Raw genomic sequence first — 25,815 nt, 5'->3', positions numbered from 1 at the left:
AGGTTGTAAAAGAGCCACAATTGCCTACCCCTGGCTACGGTAGGCTGGCGCCGCGCGGGTGGGAGGCCAGGGGCGGATGAGCCAGCAATTTAACAAAGGGTTCGGCCGAACCCCCTAGAACCCCCAGAATCCCACCACTGTGTAGGCCCCTCTTGATCTTGAGGCCCTAGGCTGAAGCCTAGTTAGCCTATAGGAAAATCCGGCCCTGGCTGGGTATGGCTGATCTCGGGAAGAGAAGGACGGCAGGGGATGGGATGACCTCGTGCAATATTTGAGAGACTGTCCCAGAGAAAGTGGGGGGGGGATTCATTCTCTGAAGCCCCTGAAGGCAGGAAAAAGAAGCAGCGAATGGAATCCCAGCGAAGAGAGATCCAACCTAGAAGCCAGGAGAGATTCTCTCACAGTGAAAAACTATTGATCAGTGGAACAGTTTGAATCCCAGAAGTTGTGGCTGCTCCATTGATGGAGGTTTTCAAGAAGAGATTGGACAAGCATTTGCCTGAAATCCTTTAGCGTCTCCAGTTTGAGGTTGGTCTTGAAGACCTCCAAGGTTCCTTCCAACTCTGTTGTTTTGTTATTCTGATTCCGTCCAAACATGAATTCAGAGACTGGTCAACAAAATTGCTTATTAGAAACAATCTTAAACACCTTTGAAAATTTATCTGGTATCAAATACCAACAAGTAATCATGCAATAAAAGTTCTCCTTTAGGTTGTGGTTCAGCATACATTTTAATGTAGAGCACATATTTTCCCATTGCTCCAATATTATGACCAAAATTCCTCACCCACTGAATTATGCAATATTTAACATACTCACTGTTAGTGGATTCACCATCTACTTCTCTCTTTTTAGCTGCTTCTTATTTTATTCTTCCTGTTATTTATTGTTATTTATTGTTAGTGTCATTCTGGAATCTGGCAGAATCTAAATGGAATAAACAAAAAAAAATGATGATTTTCTTGACTTAAGTACTAGATGCTCAAATATTAAAAAGTTAATCTTTCAAATAAGAAGTGTTTGGGTGGGAATAAATAGACCAACCAATTGATTGAGAAATAGACAAATAGACATAGTCAAGGCTGCTGGGGAAAAAATGAAAGAATAGATTTGGAATGGAGTGTAATAATCATCCAGAGGAGCCCATCCATGAGAAGCCTCTGTCTCTCCCCTTCTTAGGAATCTCCAGGTGTGAAGAACCCACAACCTTCACAGGGGGACCATTCCATGCTGGCACAACTCTTCATAACCTGAAGAAAATGGACCCAGTGATCTTTTCTCTTGGAGAAACCTGGAGAACTGGAGTCATCCCAGATTATTCAAGAAGGATTGAGAGATTATTGCTAGATCAGCCATCTAAGGAAGTCTTACCACAGATATTCCAATCAGGTAACTCTCTTAGGATGGATGGATATTCTATATAAAATAATAAATGTAATAAACATTTATTGGAAGAATGCCAATATTCTTATTAGCAAGTGTGGGATGAAAGACAAGGTGCTGTGGTGATTATCAAAATGGCTGAGGAAATGCCCCCAAGGAGGATTCCTCGACCATTTGTCTGAAAATGACCGTCAACTATTCCATTTGGTCCCCCGTTCTACTCTGTGTGTTGGATTCACTGTCATTTGAATTAATGACTTTGATGAATGGAGAGAGGGGATGCATCTCAGAATTTGGGATGGATTTCTAATACCATAGAAGACCGAAGGCTCCATGGAGACCTTGGATTTTGGGGGTGTCCATGTGGATGCCTGAGTCAAGATGGATTAAGATATGGACTTTTTCAGTGTCTGTCTGGAAATGGACTCAAATGAATCTCTCAGGACTGATTGCTCACATTTTGAAATCAGCCTCTCAAGTGGGAAAGGAGCAGGAGAGCAGGAGGGCCAGAGTGTGCAGAGACACACAAGGCCTACATCTCAGGCCAAGCCAGTTATTGTTTACATTGAGGGCAGCAATATAATTTTGCATTGTATTTCCCATTCACGAGACTGTTTCCAAGGTGACAGAAAACTTCTTGGAGAGAAAAGAGGGAGGAGGAAATCCCCAGGGCTTCCAAAATTATAGGGGAAAGGTGTGACACTTGCTACACTTCCTCTGCAGAGCTACAAGTGAGCCTGTACACAAGAACTCCCTTCCAAAGACACAGAACACCCTCCCTCTGGGTATGTGGGGGTTTTGTTTAACCACACAAAGTTCTGATGACTGATTGTGTTCTTGGAGAATGGCCACACTATTGCATCAGCTGTTTTGTGCCGGTGCCCTTGAGCATTAACTTTCAAAGTAAAGTACATTTATTCTGCTCCCTGAAATAACAGACAGCTATCTCAGATCTGTGACATGCTTGGGCATTAACTGCCCCCTGGGATTTCCTCTTTAGCCACGATGCCAACAAATGTCAGATTTCTTTTTCTTCAGCCACAGGTGCCAAGTATTCCCTCTGGGGCCAATTTCAAGGATGGAGGTACCAAACATCTCAGTTCTTCATGACTGATTTAATTCGATTTCTGCCTCTATCATTATGAGCCACGTGGGGATTATTTCCCTTTCATTTCCCTACAGAGAAATGCCCAACAATCTCTGAGTTCATGAACTCATTGAATCAGCCAGGGATCCCCCCTGAGAAGGAGAATGATTATCCTCAAAGTTTCTGCTCTGCTCTTTGGCTGTTTATGACTTCTTTATGCACTGTGATATGTTTTAGAAAAGGAAAATAGACACACAAAATCTTTTTTCTGAGGATAGCTTTGTACATATCGCCCCAACTCCATTTTAGATTCCTTGAAACATCTTAAATTAAATAGATTAAATCACATTCCTGAAAAAATAATACCAGAAGAGTCAGGTATTCTGTTTTTTACCTTTATTATTATTAGATTTTTCTTTGTGTATCATCCTCACACAAAGGAAGCCCACTTTTTGCATCGTGGCCCCATCATGTGCTTCGTGCTCAGAGAATGACGCCATGTTACGTCGCTTGTTTTAAGCCCCTTTAACTCACCTCAGTTCACTCCCTGGCTAAGGGCATCTCACTGCCCCCAGAGCTACGGAATATCCCTAATCTCCGTGCTTTCCGCCGTGCCCTCAAGACCCTGATGTTCCAACAGGCGGGGCTAAACATATGAACATATGAATGATTTTTTTAAATGTTATCTAATTCTGGGTTTTATTTAATTGACCAAACTAAGTAATAATTTTAATTAGCAATTTTATGATGTTTATATGTCTATATTCTTCTTGGTTGTACACCGCCTTGAGTCCTACGGGAGAAAGGCGGTATAGAAATATAATTAATAATAATAATAATCTCAACCTTGGCAACTTCAAGATGGCTGGACTTCAACTCCCAGAATTCCACAGCCAGCAAAGATTAAGGACTGCGGAACTCTGGGAGTTGAAGTTCACCCATCTTAAAGATGCCAAGACAGAGAAATACTGCTCTACATAGAAGCCAACACTACCAATGTGCTCTGTGTGTGTGTGTGTGTGTGTGTGTGCGCGCGCGCGCAGGAAACCCATCAATGTTCTTTCTTGTTATGGAGGTTTGTAGACCGCAATCTTATCTCCTTACAATTCACCAAACAGACAAGTCTCAGAAGAATTTAAACTAAAACTGTTTTTATTTACAGAAATAAAACAAGTCTATTAAAAGAACATCAGTAGTCAGTTTCCTTTTGCAGTGTCCGGTCAGCTCTTTCTGCCATCGCTCAGAAGGAGGCGGCTTTAGTGACTTCAGCTTTGCCTCTGACCCTGAACTCCGTTGCCTGCTGGCTAGCAGCTCTTTATATACTCTCTCAGTGGCAGTTAGAAAAGCCCGGGAGATTCAAAGCTAGGAGCTGCACTCTGATTGGCTTATTCAATTATCTAAGCCAAAGGTCATTAATAGGCACAGCAACTGGGAGGGAATTTTTTTCTCACATTTCTCAATCCCTTCAGCACATCTAGAGGGAGAAGGTTAAAAAAATGGGGACTTTTCTTGGATGGAATGAAATTTAAGGAGCAAAATGGGTGCATAAGCAGAGGTTTGAGGCAGCTGTTTCAACCCCTCTGAATGACCCTCAAAACTTTTAGACTGCAACAGAAAGTGTGTATTGTGCAATCATGTGCCATCTACTCCCATGTTTCTTAAGTTTAGCCTGCCGGAGAATTCTGGGAGTTGAAGTCCACCCATCTTAAAGTCATCACACTGGTTTACACTGATTCAGCCCTGAAACCGGCTTTCTGGTCTCTCCTAAACTTTCTTTCCTGATGAAAGTTTTTCTACTGATTTTTAAGATGCTTTCAAGCTCCTCCTTGCAGAGTTTCCAGCTTGGTTTCTGCCCAGGACCTTCCCCCTCAGCCTCACAGAGTTCCCATTCAAATAACCCTAAATAAAAAATGGCAGGATACAACTGAAGCAATGTGGGCGTCTCCTCCTTTGCCAGCACATCAATTGTGCAATTGCTCACGGGTCTCACACACACCCAGCCCTGCCAATGCCCAGGGGGCTTAAAAGCTGTAACACTGCAACTGTGTAAGGTTGGGGAGTCTCCGCTCCCCTCCCCCCTCCTCAATTCTGCTGGTTTCCTGGCCAGGGGCTGGAGGGTCTCCTCACTCTGGCAAAACATCCAAGTGTGTCTGGCAACAAACTGAGGCTTTCTGGAACCAACCCAGGATTGTCAGCCTGTTGCCAGGATTGTGTCTGGCTTTGCCCCCTCCAATCTGATCCCCGATGGTCCTGGGGACCTTGGGAGAAGATCCTGGGAGTTTCTCTTGGAAGGGAGCCAGGAGGAAGGGGGGAATGGCTGGGGAGGGGGCAGAGTTTTCTGGCTGGGTGTTGAGTTTCCTCCTTCGGGCTGCTCAGGGGCTGCGGGAGAGGCCTTGGGGGTCCTGGAAATGCCCTCCAAGAAGGCTGAGCTGAAAATGTCAGCTTTTTCTTAGCACCTTCACATTTTTATGGGGGAGTGGGGGAGGGGTTAAGGGGTGAATTTAAGACATTCCTTTGCCCCTTAAGCAGATGAAAAGCTGCAACCTCAGCCACGAATCACCTATTAACCAGTGGAACAGCTTGCCACCAGAAGGTCTGGGTGTCCCATCACTGACGGTTTTGAAGAAGAGGCTGGACAGCCACTTGTCTGAAATGGCATAGGGTCTCCTGCTTGAGCAGGGGGTTGGACTAGAAGACCTCCAAGGTCCCTTCCAGCTTTGTGATTCTGTTATTCTTTGAGAGCACCTGCGCCTTGTTGCCGGTGATGAGATCAGTAGCATCTATCTCTTTCCCGCTCCTCCCCCAAAGCCCTTTCTCCCTCAAATCTAAAGCAGAATAACTGAAACTCGATGGAGGTGGTCCCCACCTATTTTCCATCTATCCGTTTGCCTGTACTATCCATGTGTACGCTGACTGTATGAACATTGTGGACAGCTTATTTCCTTCTGGAGACTTTGGACCTGGCTCTGTTTGTTATCCAGCACACTGGCTGTATGGAAAATGGCAGCTTACGGGAGGATGAACGGAGCCGGTTTCTATCATTGTTTCACCACCGATGGGATGTACCATCTTCCCCATGGCCAGTTTGCCAACCATCGTGAGAGGCTGGTTGGAGGACTACCCCCGAGCTGGTTGGAACATTGGACTCCACCACTGCCGTGAGAGGACAGTGGAGACTCTCCCGTTTATGGTCAACCTGCCTTGTCTTCCAGGACATTTTGGACTATCATAGTGGAGTCCTTGGCCATACCTTATCACTACCTCAGAGCTTCAGATGTACTTAAGGTCACAGCTTCTTGCACTGCGAGACTCCCCCCTCTCGCAAGCCTGGCCCTCCACGTTATCGAGGGCCTATCTCAATGACGGGTTTTGGAACCCAGAGAGGTGGCATGCAGCGAAGAGGGGGCTGAGGGTTTTTTAATGTAAATTTTTGGTTAAACTTTTAAGGGGTCCTGGGGGGGGAGGGTAGGATTGGAACTAGGGTTGTGGGTTTGGGGCATAACCCACCAAGGGGAGGGTCGGGCCTGGCCAGGATGCGCGGCGGGGGGTAGGGGGGGATCCGGGGGTAATGGGGGGTGTCAAGCTTGTCCAGGATGTGTTTTTACCATCGGTACTGTGAGTGGGAGGGGTAGATATGGCAGGAGCAGGGGGCCATATCATGTTAAAGAGCATACACCCGCTGTCTTCGAGCGGTAGCGTGCTCTGGCCCCAAGGCTCCACTCGTTCTCTAGGTTGCACAGACCCTCAGGGCCCGGGCCTTCGACTGATGTTGTGCAACACCAGGTCTCTGGTAAATAAAGCCCCCCTCATTTGTGATCTTGTTCAGGAGGGGGGAGTGGACCTGGCGGGTATTATGGAGACCTGGTTGGGCCGGGAGGGAGGGGTCCCTCTGATAGAAATGTGCCCACCAGGCTTCCATGCATTCCATCAGCCAAGGTCACAGGGGAGGGGTGGGGGAGTAGCGGTTATTATTAGAGAAGACCTTAGGCCGAGAGAGGCCACTGTTCCTCAGACGGCTGGCTGTGAGTCCCTCCTTGTGAAGTGGGTCATGGGGTTCAGATGGGTTTGCTGATCACGTACCTGGCTCCCTGCCACGTGGCAGCAGCCCTGCCCGAGCTACTCAATGTTATCGCCGCGGTGGCGGTTGAGACCCCCAGACTTATGGTCATGGGGGATTTTAACCTGCCGTCTGTGGGTGAGGCGTCTGAGGTGGCTTGGGAGTTCATGGCTTCCAGGACGGCTATGGACCTGACCCAGCCAATTCATGGCCCTACGCACACTGGGGGAAACACACTGGACTTGGTTTTTGTCTCTGGACAGTGGCTGAGTGATCTCGAGATAGGGGATATAGTCATCGAGCCCTTGTCATGGTCGGATCACTCTCTCCTTCGCCTTGACCTTCGAACCACTGCACTCCGCCGCAGGGAGGCGGAACCGATAAGATGGTACTGCCCCAGGCGCCTGATGGAACCTGACAGGTTCCAGATGGAGCTTGGGCCAATCCCCGATGTTCTGGATCACGCCTTGACTGGAGACCTAGTGGCCGCTTGTGACAGGGCGGCCGCTGGAGCTCTGGATCGAGTTGTGCCTTTGCGGCCTCTGACCCGGCGCCGATCTCACCTGGCTCCTTGGTTCACCAAGGAGCTGAGGGAGATGAAGCGCCGGAAAAGACACCTAGAGAGTAGTTGGAGGGCCAGTCTTTCTGAAACTGACCGGACACTGGTAAGATCTCATATTAAGAATTACCTAGTGGCGATAAAAGCAGCAAAATGTACTCATTTTGCTGCTCTTATTGCATCATCAGATAATCGCCCAGCTGCCCTGTTTAGGGTGACCCACTCCCTGCTCCACCAGGAAGCGCGGGAGGACCCCTTGGAGGGAAGAGCTGAGGATTTTGTTCAGTATCTGTATGACAAAATCACTCAGATTCGGGAAGATCTGGACTCCGACTAGATAGATCCAGCAAGGGTGATGGAGGCAGGTCTTGAGAATGTAATCTGGGATGAGTTTGATCCTGGGACCCCTGATGACGTGGGCAGGATTCTGGGTAGACTGAACATGACTACATGTTTGTTGGACCCGTGTCCCTCCTGGTTAGTGCTGGCTTCCCGGAAGGTGACGCGAGGCTGGCTCCAGGGGATTATAAATGCTTCATTGGGCGAGGGTATCTTCCCCGCCGCCCTGAAGGAGGCGGTGGTGAGGCCTCTCCTCAAGAAGCCTTCCCTGGACCCGGCAGTATTGGCTAATTATCGTCCAGTCTCCAACCTTCGCTTCGTGGTGAAGGTTGTTGAGAGTGTGGTTGCGCAACAGCTTCCCCAGTACCTGGATGAAACGACGTATCTGGATCTGTTCCAGTCGGGCTTCAGGCCTGGGTACAGCACGGAAACGGCATTGGTCGCGTTGGTTGATGATCTCTGGAGGGCTCAGGACAGGGGTTGCTCCTCTGTCCTGGTCCTGTTAGATCTCTCAGTGGCTTTTGATATCATCGACCATGGTATCATGCTGCACCAGTTGGAAGAGTTGGGGGTGGGAGGCACCGTACTATGGTGGTTCTCCTCCTTTCTCTCCGATTGGTCGCAGTCTATGTTGACAGGGGGGCAGAGGTCGACCCCGAGGCCCGTCATGTGGGGTGCCACAAGGACCTCTCGCCCCTTTTGTTCAACATTTATGTAAAGCCGCTGGGCGAGATCATCCGTGGTTTCGGGGTAAAGTACCATTAGTACGCTGATGACACCCAGCAGTACATCTCCACCCTGGACCACCCCAACGATGCCCTTGAAGTGATGTCCCGGTGCTTGGAGGCCGTACGGATCTGGATGGGGAGAAACAGGCTCAGGCTCAACCCATCCAAGACTGAGTGGCTGTGGTTTCCGACATCCCGATATAGTCAGCTGGTGCCATCGCTGACTATTGGGGGTGAATGATTGGCCCCCACAGAAAGGGCTCGCAACTTGGGCATCCTCCTGGATTCATGGCTGTCTTTAGAAGAGCACTTGATGGCCGTGACCGGGAGGATTTTTCATCAGGTTCACCTGATCCGCCAGTTGCGTCCCTTTCTAGATTGGTACTGCCTACGCACAGTCACTCATGCCCTCATCACCTCCCGCCTGGACTATTGTAATGCTCTGTACATGGGGCTCCCCTTGAGGAGCACTCGGAGGCTCCAACTGGCGCAGAGTGCAGCCACACGGGTGGTAATGGGAGCGATGTGGGGTTCCCATGTATCACCTCTCCTGCGTGAGCTGCACTGGCTCCCGGTGGTCTTCCGAGTGCGCTTCAAGGTTTTGGTTATCACCTTTAGAGCGCTCCATGGCTTAGGGCCTGGTTATCTACGGGACCGCCTGCTACCACCAATAGCCTCCCACCGGCCAATATGTTCCCATAGAGGGGGCTCCTCCAGGTGCCGTCGGCCAAACAATGTCGACTGGTGGCCCCTAGGGGGAGAGCCTTCTCTGTGGGGGCACCGACGATCTGGAATGAGCTCCCCCCAGAGATACGGAGGATCCCGGATCTGCACACCTTCTGTCGAGACTTTCTTATTTCATCAAGCTGGCCTGGTCTAAATCTTTTCCCCTTTTAAATGTAAATTTTAATTTGTTTTTAAATTATTGGGTATTTTAAATTTGTCTCAGTCTCAGGTTTCGATGCTATCTCAAAATAAATAAATTTCCAAACTGCCGATCTTTAAGGAAATTTTCTCTTTATTCGAGAACAGCAATCTGATCCTGGCTCTTTCGCGGTCAGTACTGACCTTTGCCCCCCAATCCCTCCCTTTCCGGTCCCCAATTCTCTGCTTCTCATTGGCTATCTTCCAAGTCACTTTCCTGATCCCTTCTTTGCCAGATCACAGGAATGTCTCCCCCCTCTCCCATCTCCGAGGAGACCGAATCTTCAAAGGGATTTAGTAGGCAAAAGTTTAGGCTTCTCCTCCCTTTATTATATGTCAGTGCTGGGACGCTGACACTCAGCCAAATTATTTAATTCATTTTTATTCTATTTTAAATTTTTGTATTTATGTGTTTTATTCTGTGGCTGTTCACCGCCCTGAGTCCTTCGGGAGTAGGGCGGTATATAAATCCAATTAAAAAAAAAATGCTTTGAAAGAGTGGCTGGCCAGGGTCACCTAGCTGGCTTTGTGACCAAGACAGGACTAGAACGCATGGTCTCCCAGGGCTTCAACCACCACCAAACTGGCTCTGGTGATATGCACACAACCCACTTAACCTGATTGCTCCACCAATAGCTGTATTCACGCTTGCAACTTTTGACCATGGTTTCTTTTCTGAGGTTGGACCTGTTGACCAATAGGTCAGTGCGTTGGGGGACCCTGAAGTACCTTCATTCAGGGGTGAGAAGCTGAGCCATAGTTTATAACTGGAATAAGCTGGGGGCCCTTTTCTTCCTGCAAAGACCGTATCCACACAACCTACTTCACCAGGCCAGGGAAATAGTCTTGCAGCCCTGAGACAAAGCACAGCCCATGTGCAGCCTCCTGACAGCCTTGGATGACAACAGCCCCTCCTCCTCCTCCTCTTCCTCCTCCTCCTCCTCCTCCTCCTCCTCCTCTCTCCTGGACTCTCACCTGGGGTCAAGCCCAGAAATTGAAGTGGGCTCATTTCCGACCGAGAAGGGGCTTCCTCCCCTCTGGGCCCAGCCAGGCTTCAGTGAGACACGGCAGAGACACTCATGGAGGAGAGCAGCCTTGTCATGCATCAAACTGGCCTTCAAAAGCCACAGCCTGAACCCAGAGCCACCCAGGGTCTGGTAGAATCTGAGGGATGTTGAGTGGACCTGGGATATTGGCCATCTTCTGTTCCTCACAGTCAAGGTGGACCTTCCTGTCCTTTCAGCTCCCCCCTCTCAGCTAAGAAACACAATTCCTCCCACAATTGATGCAGATAACCAGCTGCACCTTCAAACCACTTGGGGGTTTTTGGTATGGAAACCAGGGGTGAAATCCAGCAGGTTCTGACAGGTTCTGGAAAACCGGTAGTGGAAATTTTGAGTAGTTCAGAGAACCGGCAAATACCACTTCTGGCTGGCCCCAGAGTGGGGAGGGAATGGGGATTTTGCAATATCCTTCCCCCAGGAGTGGGGAGGGATTTTGCAGTATCCTTCTCTTGCCACACCCACCAAGCCACACCACGCCCACAGAACCAGTAGTAAAAAAATTTGAATTTCACCACTGGCCTGATGTCTTCCTTGGTGGTTAGAAGACAAGCAGCACTGGACTTAAACGTCATCCATCTAGAGTGGCACCAGTCTCTCAAGTCGAGAGGCCGTGTTGAAGGAAGCAGGAGTCAATTCCCTTGTTATTTATTTTTTTAAAAAAATTTGATTTATATGCCGCCCTTCTCCGGAGACTCAGGGAGGCTTACAATGCGTTAAGCAATAGCCTTCATACTTTTGTATATTTATACAAAGTCAGCTTATTGCCCCCACAAACTGGGTCCTCAATTTACCTACCTTAGAAAGGATGGAAGGCTGAGTCAACCTTGAGCCTGGCGAGATTCGAACCTGCAGTAATTGCAGGCAGCTGGTCTTAATAACAGGGTGCTTTAAACCACTGTACTCCCAAGGCTCTGTGTATTATTGAACTCTCTTCCTCCAGCCGTACTTTCTGGGCAAGTCCTGACAGGAAGGACCACAACCACAACAGAACGGAGTCCCCAGGGGTGTGTCTGTCACTCTTCACTAACACGCTTTTCTCCAGCATCTCCTCTGCAAGTGACACAAGTTTTGGGACAAGCAGAGGCTGTGTTCTCTTGATTGTACCTTTTTCTCCTGTCCAGATAAAGCTGAGTGTTTCCGTTGATCTCAAGGAAGTCACATTTCCATCTTGAGAAAGTGCTTTGAATTTTGGCAACTCTCCCTGTTTATGTTTAGGAAGGGGATAAATAAAGTCCTATGAACTATGGACCTCCTGCTTCTGCTTGGTTGCTGCTGGTGTCTCAGACAGACTCTGGGAAGCTGAGAAGGAAATGCCCACTGAGTTAGGAGCACCAGGCAGGAAACAATCCAGGAAGCTGTTACAGGCCAGGAGACCATCTGATTAGTATACTCAACACTGCAAAAGAAATATTGCATATAATGTTGCCTTTCAATGTGGCTCCTTCTATTCCGTCTGCATCATAAGTATTCAGTGTGATGAAGTTGTATTACCTCCATTTGTGGTTCTAACTTCTTCCTGCCTTCCTTCCTTCCTTCCTTCCTTCCTCCCTCCCTCCCTCCCTCCCTCCCTTCTCTCCATATGCATCCATTATTTATGTCCTCCTAGATTTTTAAAATCTTCTCCTTCATTTCCAAACTGTTCTGGTTTTCTCCAGCTCTCTTAATCACCTCCTCAACCCTTGTCATTAGGGGAAATGTTGCAAAGCCCGGGATCCAGACCAAAGCCTCTGAAACTGCTGCACTGACTTCTGCTCCCTAAAATAATGCTGAACCATCTAGGAATATTCCCCAGGTGCAGCCATTCCGACCATTCTGAATCCAACTCACAGTTGTTTTATTGAGCCCATATTTTACCCTTTCATTAACTGGTCCATTAAAGAGGAAGCAGGTTTGAACAAATTGCCATCCTCACTCAGACGGAAAGCAGCCAATGCTTTGTCCTTGTATGCAATGAAGGTTCTTCCCTGGGTGGCCTTCCTTCCTTCCTTCCTTCCTTCCTTCCTTCCTTCCTTCCTTCCTTCCTTCCTTCCTTCCTTCCTTCCTTCCTTCCTTCACCTTCTTTTATACTGCAGGACCAGCCTAATTTCCTGAATAATTTTGATTTCCATAGCTTCCCTAGGAAGTTTCAGCACCTTCAAACCCCTTGGAAGTTTTTTGATATAGGAAGTCTCAGCCTCAGAGATGGGAAAGTCAAAGGGGTCCCTCCCCCCCCCCAAGTACATCCCCACAACAGAGGAAGCCTCACCAGATCTCCAAAAACCATGGTGCTAAAAATCAGGTTGCACCAACCACCACACTGTGGGCCTCACCACCATCTTTGTAGAGTTACCCTGTGATAAGATGGGTGGCCAATGAATTGAATGATTAGATAGATAGATAAATGGATGGGTGGATGATGGATAGATCTCAGCTGCAGACCTTACAGTTCATTCTTTATTTAATAAACTAAGAAAGGTCAAAATATAAGGAATCTTAGTATATTATCTGAACATGGAGAAACAGAAATGAGGAAAAGAAAAATAAAAACTTCCGCCCACTCTGTAATTTTCTCCCTTTTTACCCAACGATATAGTCCACACGTTGTCACTTTTCTGCTTCCTAATGAGCTCTTATCCAAAATTTAATATTGCTAGAAAAGATGGCAAATGAAATTTCACTTCAGGCACAAGCAATTTTAAAACCAGCTGCAATTAGGATCAATATATGGGATTCTGATATAAAACAAAATCCCCAACAGGGCCTACTCTTGACATTGGGCAGAGTTCAAGGCTGCTGATGGCCTCCTTGTCATTAGAAGACAGGCAATACGAGAGCTCAATGGCATTAACTTCAAGTGGCACCAAACTGCATAGCTCTGGGTGACCTTCCCAGCAATCTCTGGAGACAAGAGACCATGTTGAAGGACAGCAGAGGTCAATTCCCTGGGTGTTGAACTGTCTTCCGCAACGTCACTTTCTGGACTTGTCCTGACAGGAAGGGCCACAACCACCACAGATCAGAGCCCCCAGGGGTGTATCTGTAATTTTTCCACTAACTTGTTTTTCTCCAGTCTCACCTCTGCACACGGAGCCCAGAAAAAGTTTAGGATCCCAAGAGGAGAAGTTGCTTCTCTCTATAATTATAACCATCTGGGCCTTTGAGACCTGTGATTCTATTTCTCTGGTTTTTTATTTTGATGCAGACATCAGACTGAAGCCACATGCAAAGGATCTTGTATGAGAAAAGGATAAACTCCTTGGGTCAAGCTCTCTGGGAACAAGTTTTGGGACAGGTAGAGGCTCTGTACTTAATTGTACCTTTCTCTCCTTTCCAGATGAAATTGAGTGGTTCTCTGTTTATATCAGGAAAGCCATGGGTACTTCTCAGAGTCTGTGAATTTTTCCAAATGTTCCTGTTGTTTGTGTTAGAAACAGGAAGCGGATTGATTCACGCCTCGAATTATGGACCTCCTGCTTCTGCTTCTGATGCTGCTTTTGTCCCATCCGGTCTCTGGGAAGCTTAGAAAGAAATGCCCGCTGAGTCTGGAGCACCAGGATGGAAACAATCCATGGAGCTATTACAGGCCAGGAGACCATCTCATTGGTATAGTCAGAACAGAAAATGTAGTATCGGATATAAAGTTGCCTTTCAACATGGCTCCTTCTATTCAATCTCCTTCGTAAATCATTCATAGTGATGGAGTTTCATTCCCTCCATTTGCAATTCTAACACTCTCCTTCTCTTCTTCTTCTTTCACTTTTATAACACATGACCTGTCTAATTTCCTGAATGATTTCGATTTCCATGGCTTCCCTTTTCAGTCTTATTTTGTGGAAAAGACTGAAATCCAAAGACGGGGGTTGGAAAAAATCCTGAAGGAAATCCAGATTATTTTCCTTTCTCAATTCAATCCTGAGTTCATCACTTGAATACTGAACTTTGTTTAAGTATTGATTGAAACAATTGTAGTTGCCTCTCCTCAGCCCACTTCCACATTTTTATAACTGATTGTTGGTTTTGGATCAATGTTGACCTAAGTCTCAGTAGGCTTGTAGAGGATTATATATTTAAAAGTATTTGTTGTTACTGTTGACTATAACATGAACATTGTTTTTACAATAGGAGTAGTTATGCTAATGATTATATCCTAAAAGTAATGTTTGCCATTCAAGTGGTCAACAAGAATTTCCATCTCCTGCACAATCTCACACTTGGCTGCAGTATCCATGACAACTATTTGAGCACACTTGGCACTTCAGATGCCTTGCTGGATATTCTCTCCACTGGAGAAGCCAATGTCCCCAACTACGGCTGTGGAAGGAAGGAGAACCTCCTGGCTCTTCTTGATCAAGCTGGAAGGGACATCTCCATCCAAATGTCAACATTAGCAGGTACCTACAAAGTCCCACAGGTTTGTGTGTGTTATTTTCTATCTGGTAAAGTGAGTTGGGTGGTAGGGGGTGAGCAACAGATCCAACCATGTCTTCTCCATCGAATTCAAGAGCTGTTTTTCAGAATATTGGTGAACATGTCAACTATGTTTTAGTCAATTATGTTCACGTTCAGATTCACCATTAAAGGCCTGAAGAGCCATAAGGTCCCTGTAGAGGATATTCTACTGAATATTCAACTATTGAAAATATACCCAAGTTTTGAGGCCTTCCATTACAATCTGCCTTATCTAATTGGATTGAAGTTGGCAATAGTATGGTCTGTGTATATATAAAATGGAATCAAAAGGTCTCTAGCAATTACAGACCAGTTACTCTAATAGATACTGGGGCTACAATATATGCTACATTCCTCTTAGGTAAATTTGAGATAGAGTAGAAGAAAAGTGCATTACTTGCAGTGGAATAAAAGGTTTTAGGTACAATTAAAAGTTATATAAATTTGTATAATAAATAATGCCTAAATGAATACTATGACAACAGATTTGGCTTGAAATATCTAATCACAAAGTATGTCAGTTGGGTAAACCATGGTTTGTTTCCTTTATAGTTGTTAGTGCAACATTTGACACAGTGAAAGGAGAAATATTATGGGGGAAATTGATTGCCCTTAAAATGGAGCTCAGGCTGTTGGCGCTGATCCAAGCTCTTTCTCCAAGCCCTTGTTTGAGAGGGAGGTTTGGGCTCAATGGAGCCATGACAAGAAGGAAAAATACTTACCAAGGAGGAAGGGAAGGGTGCATAGTTATTCAGTCTAGACATTAATGACTTACCTGCACTAATGAAGGATCCTGAAGGATCTATGTCTATGGTAATAAATATATATGGAAACACCTTGATTTACGCTGATAATAAGGCATTATTATCATACTCATAAGTTGGACTGTATAGGCTATTAAGAAAACGTGGTGCCTACTGTCATAGTAATTGTCTGATTATTAATAAATCAAATTCAAAAGTTATGGTCTTTGGAAAACAACATCATAGCCATAGATGCCTATTTGATGGTAATCCAGTAGAGCAAGTAACACCTTTCCTTACCTGGGTTAGTTTTCCCTGAGACTGAATCTTGGATCCCTCATCATCAAAGGAGCTCAGTTAGAGCATGGACAAGAGTGAATCTAGTGCTTAAAAAGAAATCATAACTCTCTAGCTTCCTTTATCCCCAATTATTAAAGAATGTAAGGCCAAGGTAACCCATGAATTCTTATATCAAACTGATATTTGGCATTTAACGAATGCCACTACTGGAAAAACCCAATCACAGCATCGGAGGAGAATCTTTGGGGTGGATAAAAGAATTTCAGTTTCTGCCCCTGAGAGATGAATTGTGGATTTACACAATTTCTGCTTTGTATTAATTCAGGATGTATAAATATTGGTTTAAAATTAAAGTTATTGAAACTGGCCGACTCCCAAAATTGTGTCTGTTAAAACAGACAAAATTTAAATTAAAGACCAACCTTGGATTACACAACTGACAAATCGTATTAGGAACTGAAGTATCCCTGTTTCTTGTACAACTGGAGAAGCTGAAAAAATGGTTCCACAAGGAATCTGTGATATAGAAGCAGAGAAAGAGGTTTCAGTCCTCAAAAATAACTTATAATACCACCCTGCATTAGATCAAAACACTTTATCTGACATTTGCAAATTTGAATCTAATTGCAGTAAATTGTAGGAATGATACATTATTGGGTTTTTTTTTACTTAATTTGCTTTTTTCTTTCCATTTTTATATACAATCTTGTTAATATTGTTTTAAATATTTTAAACAATGACTAAGGAATAAACTATTCTAATACGTTCATCAGAACAAAGTTGGATTTGTCAATATCTAGTATTTTGGAGTTGATCTGACCCAGATTATAACACAGCATTCTTCATTACTTTTTTAGATCAGTACTAAAATTGCCTCAGAGGTTCTGACTGATAAAAGTCAATTCCCCTTTTTCCACCAGATGTTCCCCAAAGAAGGATTCCACTACCCAGCAATTGTCCAAATGCTCCTCCATTTCAGATGGACCTTCATTGGCCTCTTTGCTTCAGACACAGAGAATGGAGAGAATTTCATGAGGATTTTCACTCCTATGCTTGTCAGGAGTGGAATTTGTGCTGTTATATCACAACGATTTTCAACAACTGGACATACAGCCCCCCTCAGGGATGCCCTCTCTGAGTGGAGACAAGTCAATGTCTTTGTTCACTTCATGGAATTTGTTTCCCCTTTCGACAGAATCCTTGCTTTCCATGAAACACTTAAGAATTTGCCAGGAACTTTTGAAGGGAAAGTCTGGATCTTCACAAGTATTTTAGTGTATAAAATAAAGAAGAGCCAACTTCTCAAATACATCCATAGTATTTGGAACTTTAGGATTGGAAAAAATGTAAGGCCAAATGATGATGCCTTTGAACCCTATTTCTTTGTAGAAAATCAGTTTCAAGATCAGTATTTTCGCTGTTCTCTTTCAAAGCACGTCTTTTCTGTCAAAGGCAGGAGAAGATGCACCCAGAAAGCCCCACTGGAGACCCAGGAGAAAAGGAACACGATCCGGATCACAAGTGACTACCATGATTATAGTCTCATGAAGACTCTGGCCCAGGCCTTGAATGCAGCATATTCCTCCAGAAAGAGGAGGGGCAGGAAGGAGAGTGAAAAGATGTCGGGGTCTCCAAGGCTGCAGCCTTGGCAGGTATGGGATCCCGATATGGATCCATTAATCTTAGATCTTTTGAAGAAGGAATCCAGAGGAAAAGGAGGGGAACCATCTCAACCTTTTTATGCTGCAAAAGGTCAACTGATTTGGACCATCTAATTGCTCATGTCTGACACTCTGGAATAACAAGGAGCAGATCTTAAGTTTCTGCCTAACCTCTTTCAGTTGTTGGAAGAGTGTTGTATCGTCCCTTGTCCAACTGGGAGATTTTGTAAGTTGGAGAATCTGCTCTCAAAATCTCCTCCTTGTCTTTCCTGAAGACTCACTTTCCATTTGCTGTCTAATACAATTTTGGGATCATATTCATAAATATGTTTTTTTTTTAAATTTTGAATATCTCATGGCAAATGTATCCAACACAGTTTCCTCCTTCAATCAATCAATTTTTATCACAGTCATAGACCAGCATTGCAAACAGAAACATTAAAAACAGTAAAAATAGAGAAAAATAAAAATAAGATATATTGGAGGTGGTGACCCTTTGAGATTCAATGAAATTTCATTTTAATATACAGTATGCTGATGTACATTTAAAGTGACAATAAAGTTATTCTATGTTCTATGTAATAATAGAGAAAAATAAAAATAAAGAAAGTCAATAGGCAGTTAGAGCCTGCCTAATTTTGCATACAGCATAACAGAATTTGGCCCCATTCAGAGAATCTGATAACAGTAGTTGCATGTAAAAGAGGTCAGTATTTCCCGGATATTTGATTAGGAGAGGTGAGTCCGTGAGTCCTGATAGAAGATGCAGCCTAGGAGGAGGCCATGAGCTGCAGTTCCAGTGGCCCCTTGTCCACAGGGACCCAGTCTCAGTTCATGTGCTATTTCCTTGTATCGGCCCTCTAAGACTGCTGTGGGAACTCAGTTGCAGCACACTGTTTAATGTCCTTTGGATTTTTGGCATGGTTATTTGATATAAATATCTCACTGCTTTAAAAGGGGGAGCTTGGCTGCTCAAATAAACATTCTTGGGAAGAGCAACCCAATCTTGTTCAGAATTTCAGAATAACAGATTTGGAAGGTACTTTGTAGGTCACTTAGTCCAACCCCCCCCACCCTGCCCAAGCAGGAGACCCTACACCATTTCTGACAGAGGGCAGTCCAGTCTCTTCTGGAAAGCTTCCAGTGATGAAGCTCCCACAACTTCCGAAGGCAACTTCTGTTCCATTGGTTGATTGATCTCATTGTCAGAAAATTTCTCCTTATTTCCAGATTGAATCTCTCCTCCTTTAGTTTCCATCCATTATTCCTTCTCTGGTGCTTTGGGTGCTTTGGAAAATAGCTTGACCCCTTCCTCTTGGTGGCAGCCCCTCAAATATTGGAACACTGCTATCATGTGTCCCCTGGTCCTTCTCTTCACTAGGCTAGTCATGCCCACTTCCTGCAACCGTTCATTAGGTGTTTTAGCCTCCAGTCCCCTAATCCTCTTGGTTGCTCTTCTCTGCACTTTTTCTAGAGTCTCAACATCTTTTTATAGTGTGGTGACCAAAACCGGATGCAGTAATTGGTTGCCCACTAAGATTCCAAGATCCCTCTCACAGTTAGTGTTATTAAGCCTGGTTTCTCACAATCTATATGTGTACTTTTGGTTTTTCTTGCCTAAGTGTAAGACTTTACCTTTCTCTACATTGAATTTCATTTTGTTAGACAGGGCCCAGTGTTCAAGTCTGTAAAGATCCATCTGGATCTTGAGCCTACCATCTAGGGGTGTTAGCTATTCCTGCCAGCTTAGTATCATCTGCAAATTTGATATGATCCCCTTCTATTCCCTCATCTAAGTCATTTATGAAGATATTGAAGAGTCCTGGACCTAAGACGGAACCTGCTTATTTCCCTCCATGTAGACGTAGTACTGTTAAGGAATACTCATTGAGTACGTTTTGTCAGTCAGGTACAAATCCATTTGATGATGATGCTATCTATCCCACTTTTTTCTAGTTTACCAAGAAGTTGTGGTCTACCTTGTTGAATGCCTTGCTGAAGTCTAAATATACTATGTCCACAGCATTTCACTGGTCTACTAATGTATATCAAAGAATGTAATGGCAGCTGGGCCCCTTAATCATGACCCACGGATTAGCTGAGCTGATTGGGAGCTGCCTTTCTGTTCTATCCCTCCCCACTGTTCTTGGTGCTTGCCCGCCTCCCATCCATCCCCCTCGCCTGAAAATTCCCGCCCCAATCGCAAGAGAGCAGCTGCCCAGCACCTCTTGCCACGTGGTGCCCACCCAGTGGACACCCCCCCTCTGGCCAGGCAGACCGCCACTCACCAACCGAGCAGTATCCCAGAATCATGATGTGGACGAAGCCAGTGAGCACCAGATCCTTGAGGAGTCCACACCGCCGCCATCCCAGCACTGAGGATGGCTTCTTCTGTGGCTTCCAAACCCCGGCTGGAAGCCGCTGGAAGCAGAGAAGAGGCCAGTTGGGCCAGCCGCCTGCTGCTGAGTCTTCTGGGAGCTGGGGCAGCCGCATGGAACTGGAACCATAGAGCGGGAAGCACATTCCCAGAGCGGCCGCTGTCAACAAAGAGAGTCTTCTGGCAGCAGCCACTCTGGGAGTGCACTTCCCATGGGGCTGCCCTGGCTCCCAGAAGACTCAGCAGCAGGCGGCTGGCCAGATCGGCCTCTTCTCTGCTTCCAGTGGCTTCTAGCTGGGGTTTGGAAGCCGCAGAGGAAGCCATCCTCAGTGCTGGGATGGCAGCAGCATAGATTCCCCATGCGGGGCTGTGGCTCCCTTCACCCTTCGCCACCTCTCTGCCCCAGCTACCAGAAGACTCTCTGCCCCGGCTCCTGGAAGCCTTGGCAGCAGGCAGCTGGCCCAACCGGCTTCTTCTCTGCTTCCAGCTGGGTGCTCACTGGCTTCGCCCACATCGACATGGTGAGGCCTGGGAGGCGTGCAAGTGGGGGGAGGGGAGACAGGGACTCATGCAGCTTGGCACCTTCGTGCTGCTCGCATTCTACCACCCCCTGTGGGAAGAGACGGGCTTGATGGCGGCGTGCGGAGGGAGCCTCTCTCTGCTGGACTCCTGGCTATGAGTGTGCAGGCTGCCCGGTGGGCACCACATGGCAAGAGATGCCGGGTGGCTGGTCTCTTGCGAGCAGGCTGACAAAGAGCAGGGTGCAGGGACGTGATGACATTGGCATAGCCTCGGGAGAACAACTGACAAGTGGCTGTGTTACCCTGCCCGGCACAGCAGCGCAACACAGTAGCAGCCATGAGCACTCCCAAAATAATAAGACCCCCCAATAATAAGGCCAAGCCCTTAGTTCAGGGTTCAAAAGAAAATAAGAACCTAACTTATTTTTGGGGAAACACAGTACACACACACACACACACACACACACACTTTTTAAAAATTATCTTTGACTTTTATTGCCAGTCTTTGTTCATTCTGAGCCTTTGCTTTCCTGACTTTGTCTTTGCAGATTCTGGCTATCTGCTGATATTCTGCCTTAGTTATGTGTCCCTCTTTCCATTTTTTGTACCTGTCCTTTTTGTCTTTCACCCTTTCCAGAGGAGTAAAAGAGGAGCAGCTGAGCACCAAAAATTAGTTGTGTTCACTTTCCCCACCACAACAACCCTGTGAGGTGAGTTGGGTTGAGAAAGTGACCGGATCCAAATCACCCAGCTGGATTCCATGACAAAGGTGGGGCTTGAACTCACAGCCTCTTGCTTCCTAGCCCGGTGCCTTAACCACTAGACCAAACTGGCTCCCTTACATACTTATCAAGCTTGGCACCAACCTTCATCCAGAATTATCCATCATAAGAATTAAAATTCTTATATGAGATACTATAATTTATCAAATCCTAAAACTCAGGTTTTTTCTACTGCTTTTCCTTTATGCAGTTGTTTCTATGAGGAAATCATAAATATTCTTCTGGAAACTTGGAAATATGTAAATAAGATCAAGTTATATTTGTCTGAGAGTTGATATAACTGAGATTTATCAACTCTATTAATAACAACATAGAAAAATTGATAACTTAGGACAAATTGTTTTTCATAACTTCCTACTGTTATGATAAAGATGAAAAAGATTAAAAATTATTTGAGTACCATTTTTAAGACAGTTTTTATCTATTTATCATACCATCCACCCCTCACCTAACTAGGTTTCTAATCACATCACAAAATTGTTTGTTACATTTCCTGAGATCAAGTTATATCAGCAGTATTTTCATAATATATTTCAGAAATGTAATAATAAGTGAGAATGACACATAAATATCACATACATTTTATACCACCTTTCCTATCATCTATTTAGGAAGTGTAATGGTTTGTGAGGAAACCTTTTGGGAGAAGAGATGCTGCCTGGGGAAGGGTCAGAGAAGGGGGGGGGGAATCCTGCAGCTGCATAAAGGGGCAGAAACTGAAGCTCAGAAAGGCCCCTCCCTCACTTCTCAGGATAAGAAAAGAGATGGTGGGAGATTTACACTTTCAGACTTACAACATTCATTATAAACATTCATTACTTACAAATTAGCAGTACAATAAAGTAGAATTAGCACATCTAGTTGTGTTTCCCATCTGGATTACCAGGGAGAAGATCAACCTGGCAACTTTGTTCTTGACCAATCCATGCTTTCTGGTCGTCAAATTGTTGCTTGCAAGGACTTTAAAAATAATCTCGTTTTTCTGTTCTTCAATTTATGTGTCACCTGCTCTAGAATGTGAATAATAATAGACCAATTGTGTCTATTATATTCTTCTCAATATATACAGTATATGATTGATTTTTTAAAATCGTTTTTGTTCACTTATGAAGATAGTGGCAATACTTGTTTTCCGAATTAAGCATATGTGTAAATTGGCAAAGTGTAGAAGAAAGATTAAAATGTGGGATAAGAAATGAAGTTTTGTGCTTTTAAAAGTCCTGAATGTTTCGATCCTAGTTTCATCCATTTCTGAAGAAAAATGAGTTTTTCAATTTTTCTGAGATCAAACTGTACTTGGACCCAAACAGAGAGATAGCAGCAGATCTGTTGATTGACAGCTTGTTGGTTCTCCCCAAGGAGGATCCCAGGAAGGAGACTCTGGGGTATCTTAAAAGACACAGACTTATTATCAACGAAGTTGCTCTTTCACAGCTAAGGTTGCTCAACAAGGTGAAATAAATTTTAATGTCTTTTCTCCATTTCCCAAAACCTGTGGACCCATTTCACGTGGGCTCAGCCTAGTCCCCAAAGGTGGTTGACCATCACTGAGAACTGAATCTGGGGAATAGAAACCAGATTGTCTCCTGAGACTGCTTGGGAGGCTCTATGAAGAAGGGAGGAATATGTGTTTATAAGACCATGAAGAGGTTGTCACTGGTTGTCATGGAATTCTTAAATCTCTTCTCAGTTCCATCTCTCCAGATTTTATTAAGTAGAACAATCCTTTATTGCAATGTTACATGCCAAAAGCAAAAGGGAAGAAATAAATGAAGAATCTGCCACTAGTTATATCTTCTACATCTGTTTGGAATGAGCCAGAAATTTCATATTTACCTCAATGAAGACCAGAAGCTACTTGTCTAATGTCCATGTCTATCTCCATTTTCCATGGACGGAGAGTTCTAACACATTTTCTTTGCCATTCCTTGTTTTTCTGCTCAGTCCCTGCCTGAGTCCAAATGTGTGGAAAGTTGTCATCCTGGATTTGTCAAGAGGGCTCGAGAAGGAGAGCCAGTTTGCTGCTATGACTGCGTTCCTTGTCCGGAGGGGACCTTCTCCACTCAGGAAGGTGGGTGATACCAAAGGAAAGGAAGCCCTGGTGGAAATTGAAGCATCTAGAGCTGTGATGGTGAACCTATGGCATGTATGCCACAGGTGGCACGCGAGCATTGCCCTACCTCAGCTCCAGCACGTGCCAGCTGATTTTTGGGCCTTCTGGGCCCACCGGAAGTCAGGAAATGGGCTGTTTCCACCTCCGGAGGGCCCCCGGGTAAGTGAAGAAGGCCATTTTCACCCTCCCCAGGCTCCAAGAAAGCCTCTGGAGCATGGGGAGGGTGAAAAATGGGACTACCAGGACCACCGGGCCATTGTGTGCTAAAAGTGTGTGTGTGGGGGTGCGGGCAGAGCACACGCATGCACAGGGGGATGAGGCGCATTGAATTATGGGTGTGGGCACGTGAGTGCGCTCTCCCCCCCCCCCGCAGCTTCCCCCCGCTTTTGGCACGTGACAGCAAAAAGGTTAGCCTTCACTGATCTAGAATGTCTTCCTGACAGTGCAAGTTGAAGAATAGATTGAAGCTAACCTATTTTATTGTTTATTTTCAACCTGCACAATTTCTTATCTAAAAGGAAGTAAACCAAAAAGACTTTGAAGAGGGAAGAGATGGGAGGAAGGGGTGGCAGAGTGGGAAAGCTTTACTGATAGCAGAGGAAATATTTCTCCTGCTTTATATTGTGGATGTGTCTTGCTAGGTTTACCTTTCTAGAAACATCTGAGTTCTTTTAATTGTCTTAGGTCCACCTCATGAAAGGATTGCAAATGGGTTCTACATGGGCCTCCTCTTGAGGATCCCTGAGAAAGTGTTGCGGGTCCACAATGAGGTGATTTGGATTGTGGTGGGTGCACATCATTGCATCCATATTACCTTTTCTTCTCAGCTTGGTCAATTAGGAAAAAAGAACCCCAACCCATGATTAGCCAAAATTACACTTTACTAAAGCCAAAGTGGTTACAGAAGAGGCATAGCTGGATCTGAGATTTTTATGCACAAAAGGTACAGCTAACTTCTCCTTGTTCCCAGCCAACCTCCTGGTTATCAGTCAGTCTCCAATTAGGTGTTAACCAATTGTTTGAGAAATGGTCCCTGTCTTTGTGAGCTCACTGGCTCTGCATTCTTTCGGTGTGACCTTGAGATGGCTGGTACGTCTCATGGGATGGGACTGCTTGGTTTCCATTCCTCCTGGTTCCCTCCCTGCATCCCCATCCACACTGCTCTCCCCCACCCCCGTTATTGATGTCAGGATGTCAGCTTGGAATGCGTAGCTTAGCAGAAAGGCAATCATGACAATTTCTCAAAATAGGTATCCTCCAAGACCATAATATTAAAACATGTCATGTAGCAGGACTCAGAATGTTTGCCTAGAAAGAGGATCTGATTCATTATTTATCTCTAATAATGTACCTTCCTATGAAGATTCTGCAAATAACACAAGAAATAATTAAACTAGGATTATAATATGAAATATTATAAAATAAATATTACTTTTTGTTTTTCTCAGATACAGAAAAATGCACCAAGTGTCCAGATGAAAAATATCCAAATGACAAACGAGTCCAATGTATCCCCAAAATTATAACCTTCCTGTCTTATGAAGAACATCTGGGCATCATCCTGGTCTCTTTTACCCTACTCTTGTTCTTAATCACAGACCTTGTTTTAATCATCTTCATTAAATACCGAGAAACTCCCATTGTCAAAGCCAACAACCGGGACCTCTCCTACATCCTCCTGGTTTCCCTCCTCCTTTGCTTCTTGTCTCCTTTTCTCTTCATTGGTCAACCAAGGAAAGCCACCTGCCTTCTCCGACAGACGGTTTTCAGCATCATCTTCTCAGTTGCTGTTTCTTCTCTCTTGGCCAAAACCATCACGGTGGTGCTGGCTTTCCTGGCCACAAAACCAGGAAACCGAGTGAAGAGATGGTTGGGGAAGAGCTTGGCCAACTCCATCATCCTGTCTTGTTCTGCTGTCCAAATTGTCATCTGCTCCATCTGGCTGGGAGCTTCTCCCCCATTCCCTGACTCTGACCTCCACTCCCAGCCTGGAGAGATCATCCTGCAATGCAACGAAGGGGCCGTTGTCATGTTCTACGTCACCCTCAGCTACATGGGCTTCCTGGCTGCCATCTGCTTCACGGTGGCTTTCCTGGCCAGGAATCTGCCTGGGGCCTTCAACGAAGCCAAGCTGATCACCTTCAGCATGCTGGTCTTCTGCAGTGTCTGGGTGACTTTTGTGCCCACCTACCTGAGCACCAAAGGGAAATCCATGGTGGCTGTGCAGGTCTTCTCCATCCTGGCCTCCAGTGCTGGTCTGCTGGTCTGCATCTTCATCCCCAAGTGCTACATTATCCTCCTGAGGCCAGACCTCAACACAAAGGAGCAGCTTACGGCCAGAACAAATGTGGAAATGTGAGACAAAGGTATTTCAACTCCAAGCTATTCTCCATGCATGAATGAGGCAACAATTTTTCTTCAAATAAATAGTGTGTCTGGAAAATTGTGAGGAAACCAATTTCTTGGAGGAATGAGAATGTGTAACAAGATAGAAATAAAGAGTTAATGGACATGCAACCTTTATATGCTCCTTTCTTAATACATTTTATCCAAAATGCTTTGGCAATACAATTGATATTTTCCTTTTTATTTAAACAATATCTTTTTCTTGAGGATAGTAACAGTGGGTGGGCATGAAGGTACGTTGGTGCATGCTAGTTATGAATATTCATGATTATATCATCTATTAGATATTCATATTGATGGTTATCATTTTGTCCTCCTTTCCAGAAATGTATAAATATGAATG

The 25,815-nt window shown here is 45.2% G+C and overlaps 2 protein-coding genes across 5 annotated transcripts; both read left to right on the top strand.

The window, feature by feature from the left end:
• The first annotated feature begins 1,177 nt into the window (after nt 1-1,177).
• Nucleotides 1,178-18,862, top strand: LOC132710078 (vomeronasal type-2 receptor 1-like). Of its 4 annotated transcripts, none has more exons than XR_015728391.1 (4): nt 1,178-1,389; nt 13,549-13,799; nt 14,293-14,511; nt 16,470-17,615. XR_015728391.1 is itself a non-coding variant. In XM_087871947.1 (4 exons), the coding sequence occupies exons 2-4, from the start codon at nt 13,582-13,584 to the stop codon at nt 17,385-17,387; spliced, it is 1,362 nt and encodes a 453-aa protein (XP_087728073.1). In that variant the 5' UTR covers nt 1,278-1,389; nt 13,549-13,581; the 3' UTR covers nt 17,388-17,615. The 4 variants fall into 4 exon arrangements, 1 of the variants encoding a protein (XP_087728073.1); XR_015728390.1 differs by having other exon boundaries at nt 1,180-1,389; nt 16,533-18,862; XR_015728392.1 differs by having other exon boundaries at nt 1,180-1,389; nt 14,243-14,511; nt 16,533-18,862.
• A 1,147-nt stretch (nt 18,863-20,009) lies between these two features.
• LOC148113218 (vomeronasal type-2 receptor 26-like) lies at nt 20,010-25,583 on the top strand. The gene is made up of 3 exons (XM_087872373.1): nt 20,010-20,171; nt 22,898-23,024; nt 24,515-25,583. The coding sequence occupies exons 1-3, from the start codon at nt 20,010-20,012 to the stop codon at nt 25,423-25,425; spliced, it is 1,200 nt and encodes a 399-aa protein (XP_087728499.1). The 3' UTR covers nt 25,426-25,583.
• Nucleotides 25,584-25,815: the final 232 nt, after the last annotated feature.

The sequence above is a fragment of the Pantherophis guttatus genome, chromosome 6, assembly GCF_059756535.1.
Source record: "Pantherophis guttatus breed Tessera chromosome 6, ASM5975653v1, whole genome shotgun sequence".
NCBI lineage: Eukaryota > Metazoa > Chordata > Lepidosauria > Squamata > Colubridae > Pantherophis > Pantherophis guttatus.
The sequence above is the reverse complement of the archived record's forward strand: the minus strand, read 5'-3'. Positions and strand labels throughout refer to the sequence as shown.

What these genes read in the sequence shown, in the direction of transcription:
- LOC132710078 (XM_087871947.1), top strand. Translation starts at nt 13,582, where the DNA reads ATGGACCTCCTGCTTCTGCTTCTGATGCTGCTTTTGTCCCATCCGGTC. An exon ending in CCTTCTATTCAATCTCCTTC is followed by an intron (nt 13,800 to 14,242) that starts GTAAATCATTCA and finishes TTTTTACAATAG; the next exon opens with GAGTAGTTATGCTAATGATT. An exon ending in GTACCTACAAAGTCCCACAG is followed by an intron (nt 14,532 to 16,532) that starts GTTTGTGTGTGT and finishes TTTTTCCACCAG; the next exon opens with ATGTTCCCCAAAGAAGGATT.
- LOC148113218 (XM_087872373.1), top strand. Translation starts at nt 20,010, where the DNA reads ATGCGGGGCTGTGGCTCCCTTCACCCTTCGCCACCTCTCTGCCCCAGC. An exon ending in GCTTCGCCCACATCGACATG is followed by an intron (nt 20,172 to 22,897) that starts GTGAGGCCTGGG and finishes TTTTCTGCTCAG; the next exon opens with TCCCTGCCTGAGTCCAAATG. An exon ending in GACCTTCTCCACTCAGGAAG is followed by an intron (nt 23,025 to 24,514) that starts GTGGGTGATACC and finishes TGTTTTTCTCAG; the next exon opens with ATACAGAAAAATGCACCAAG.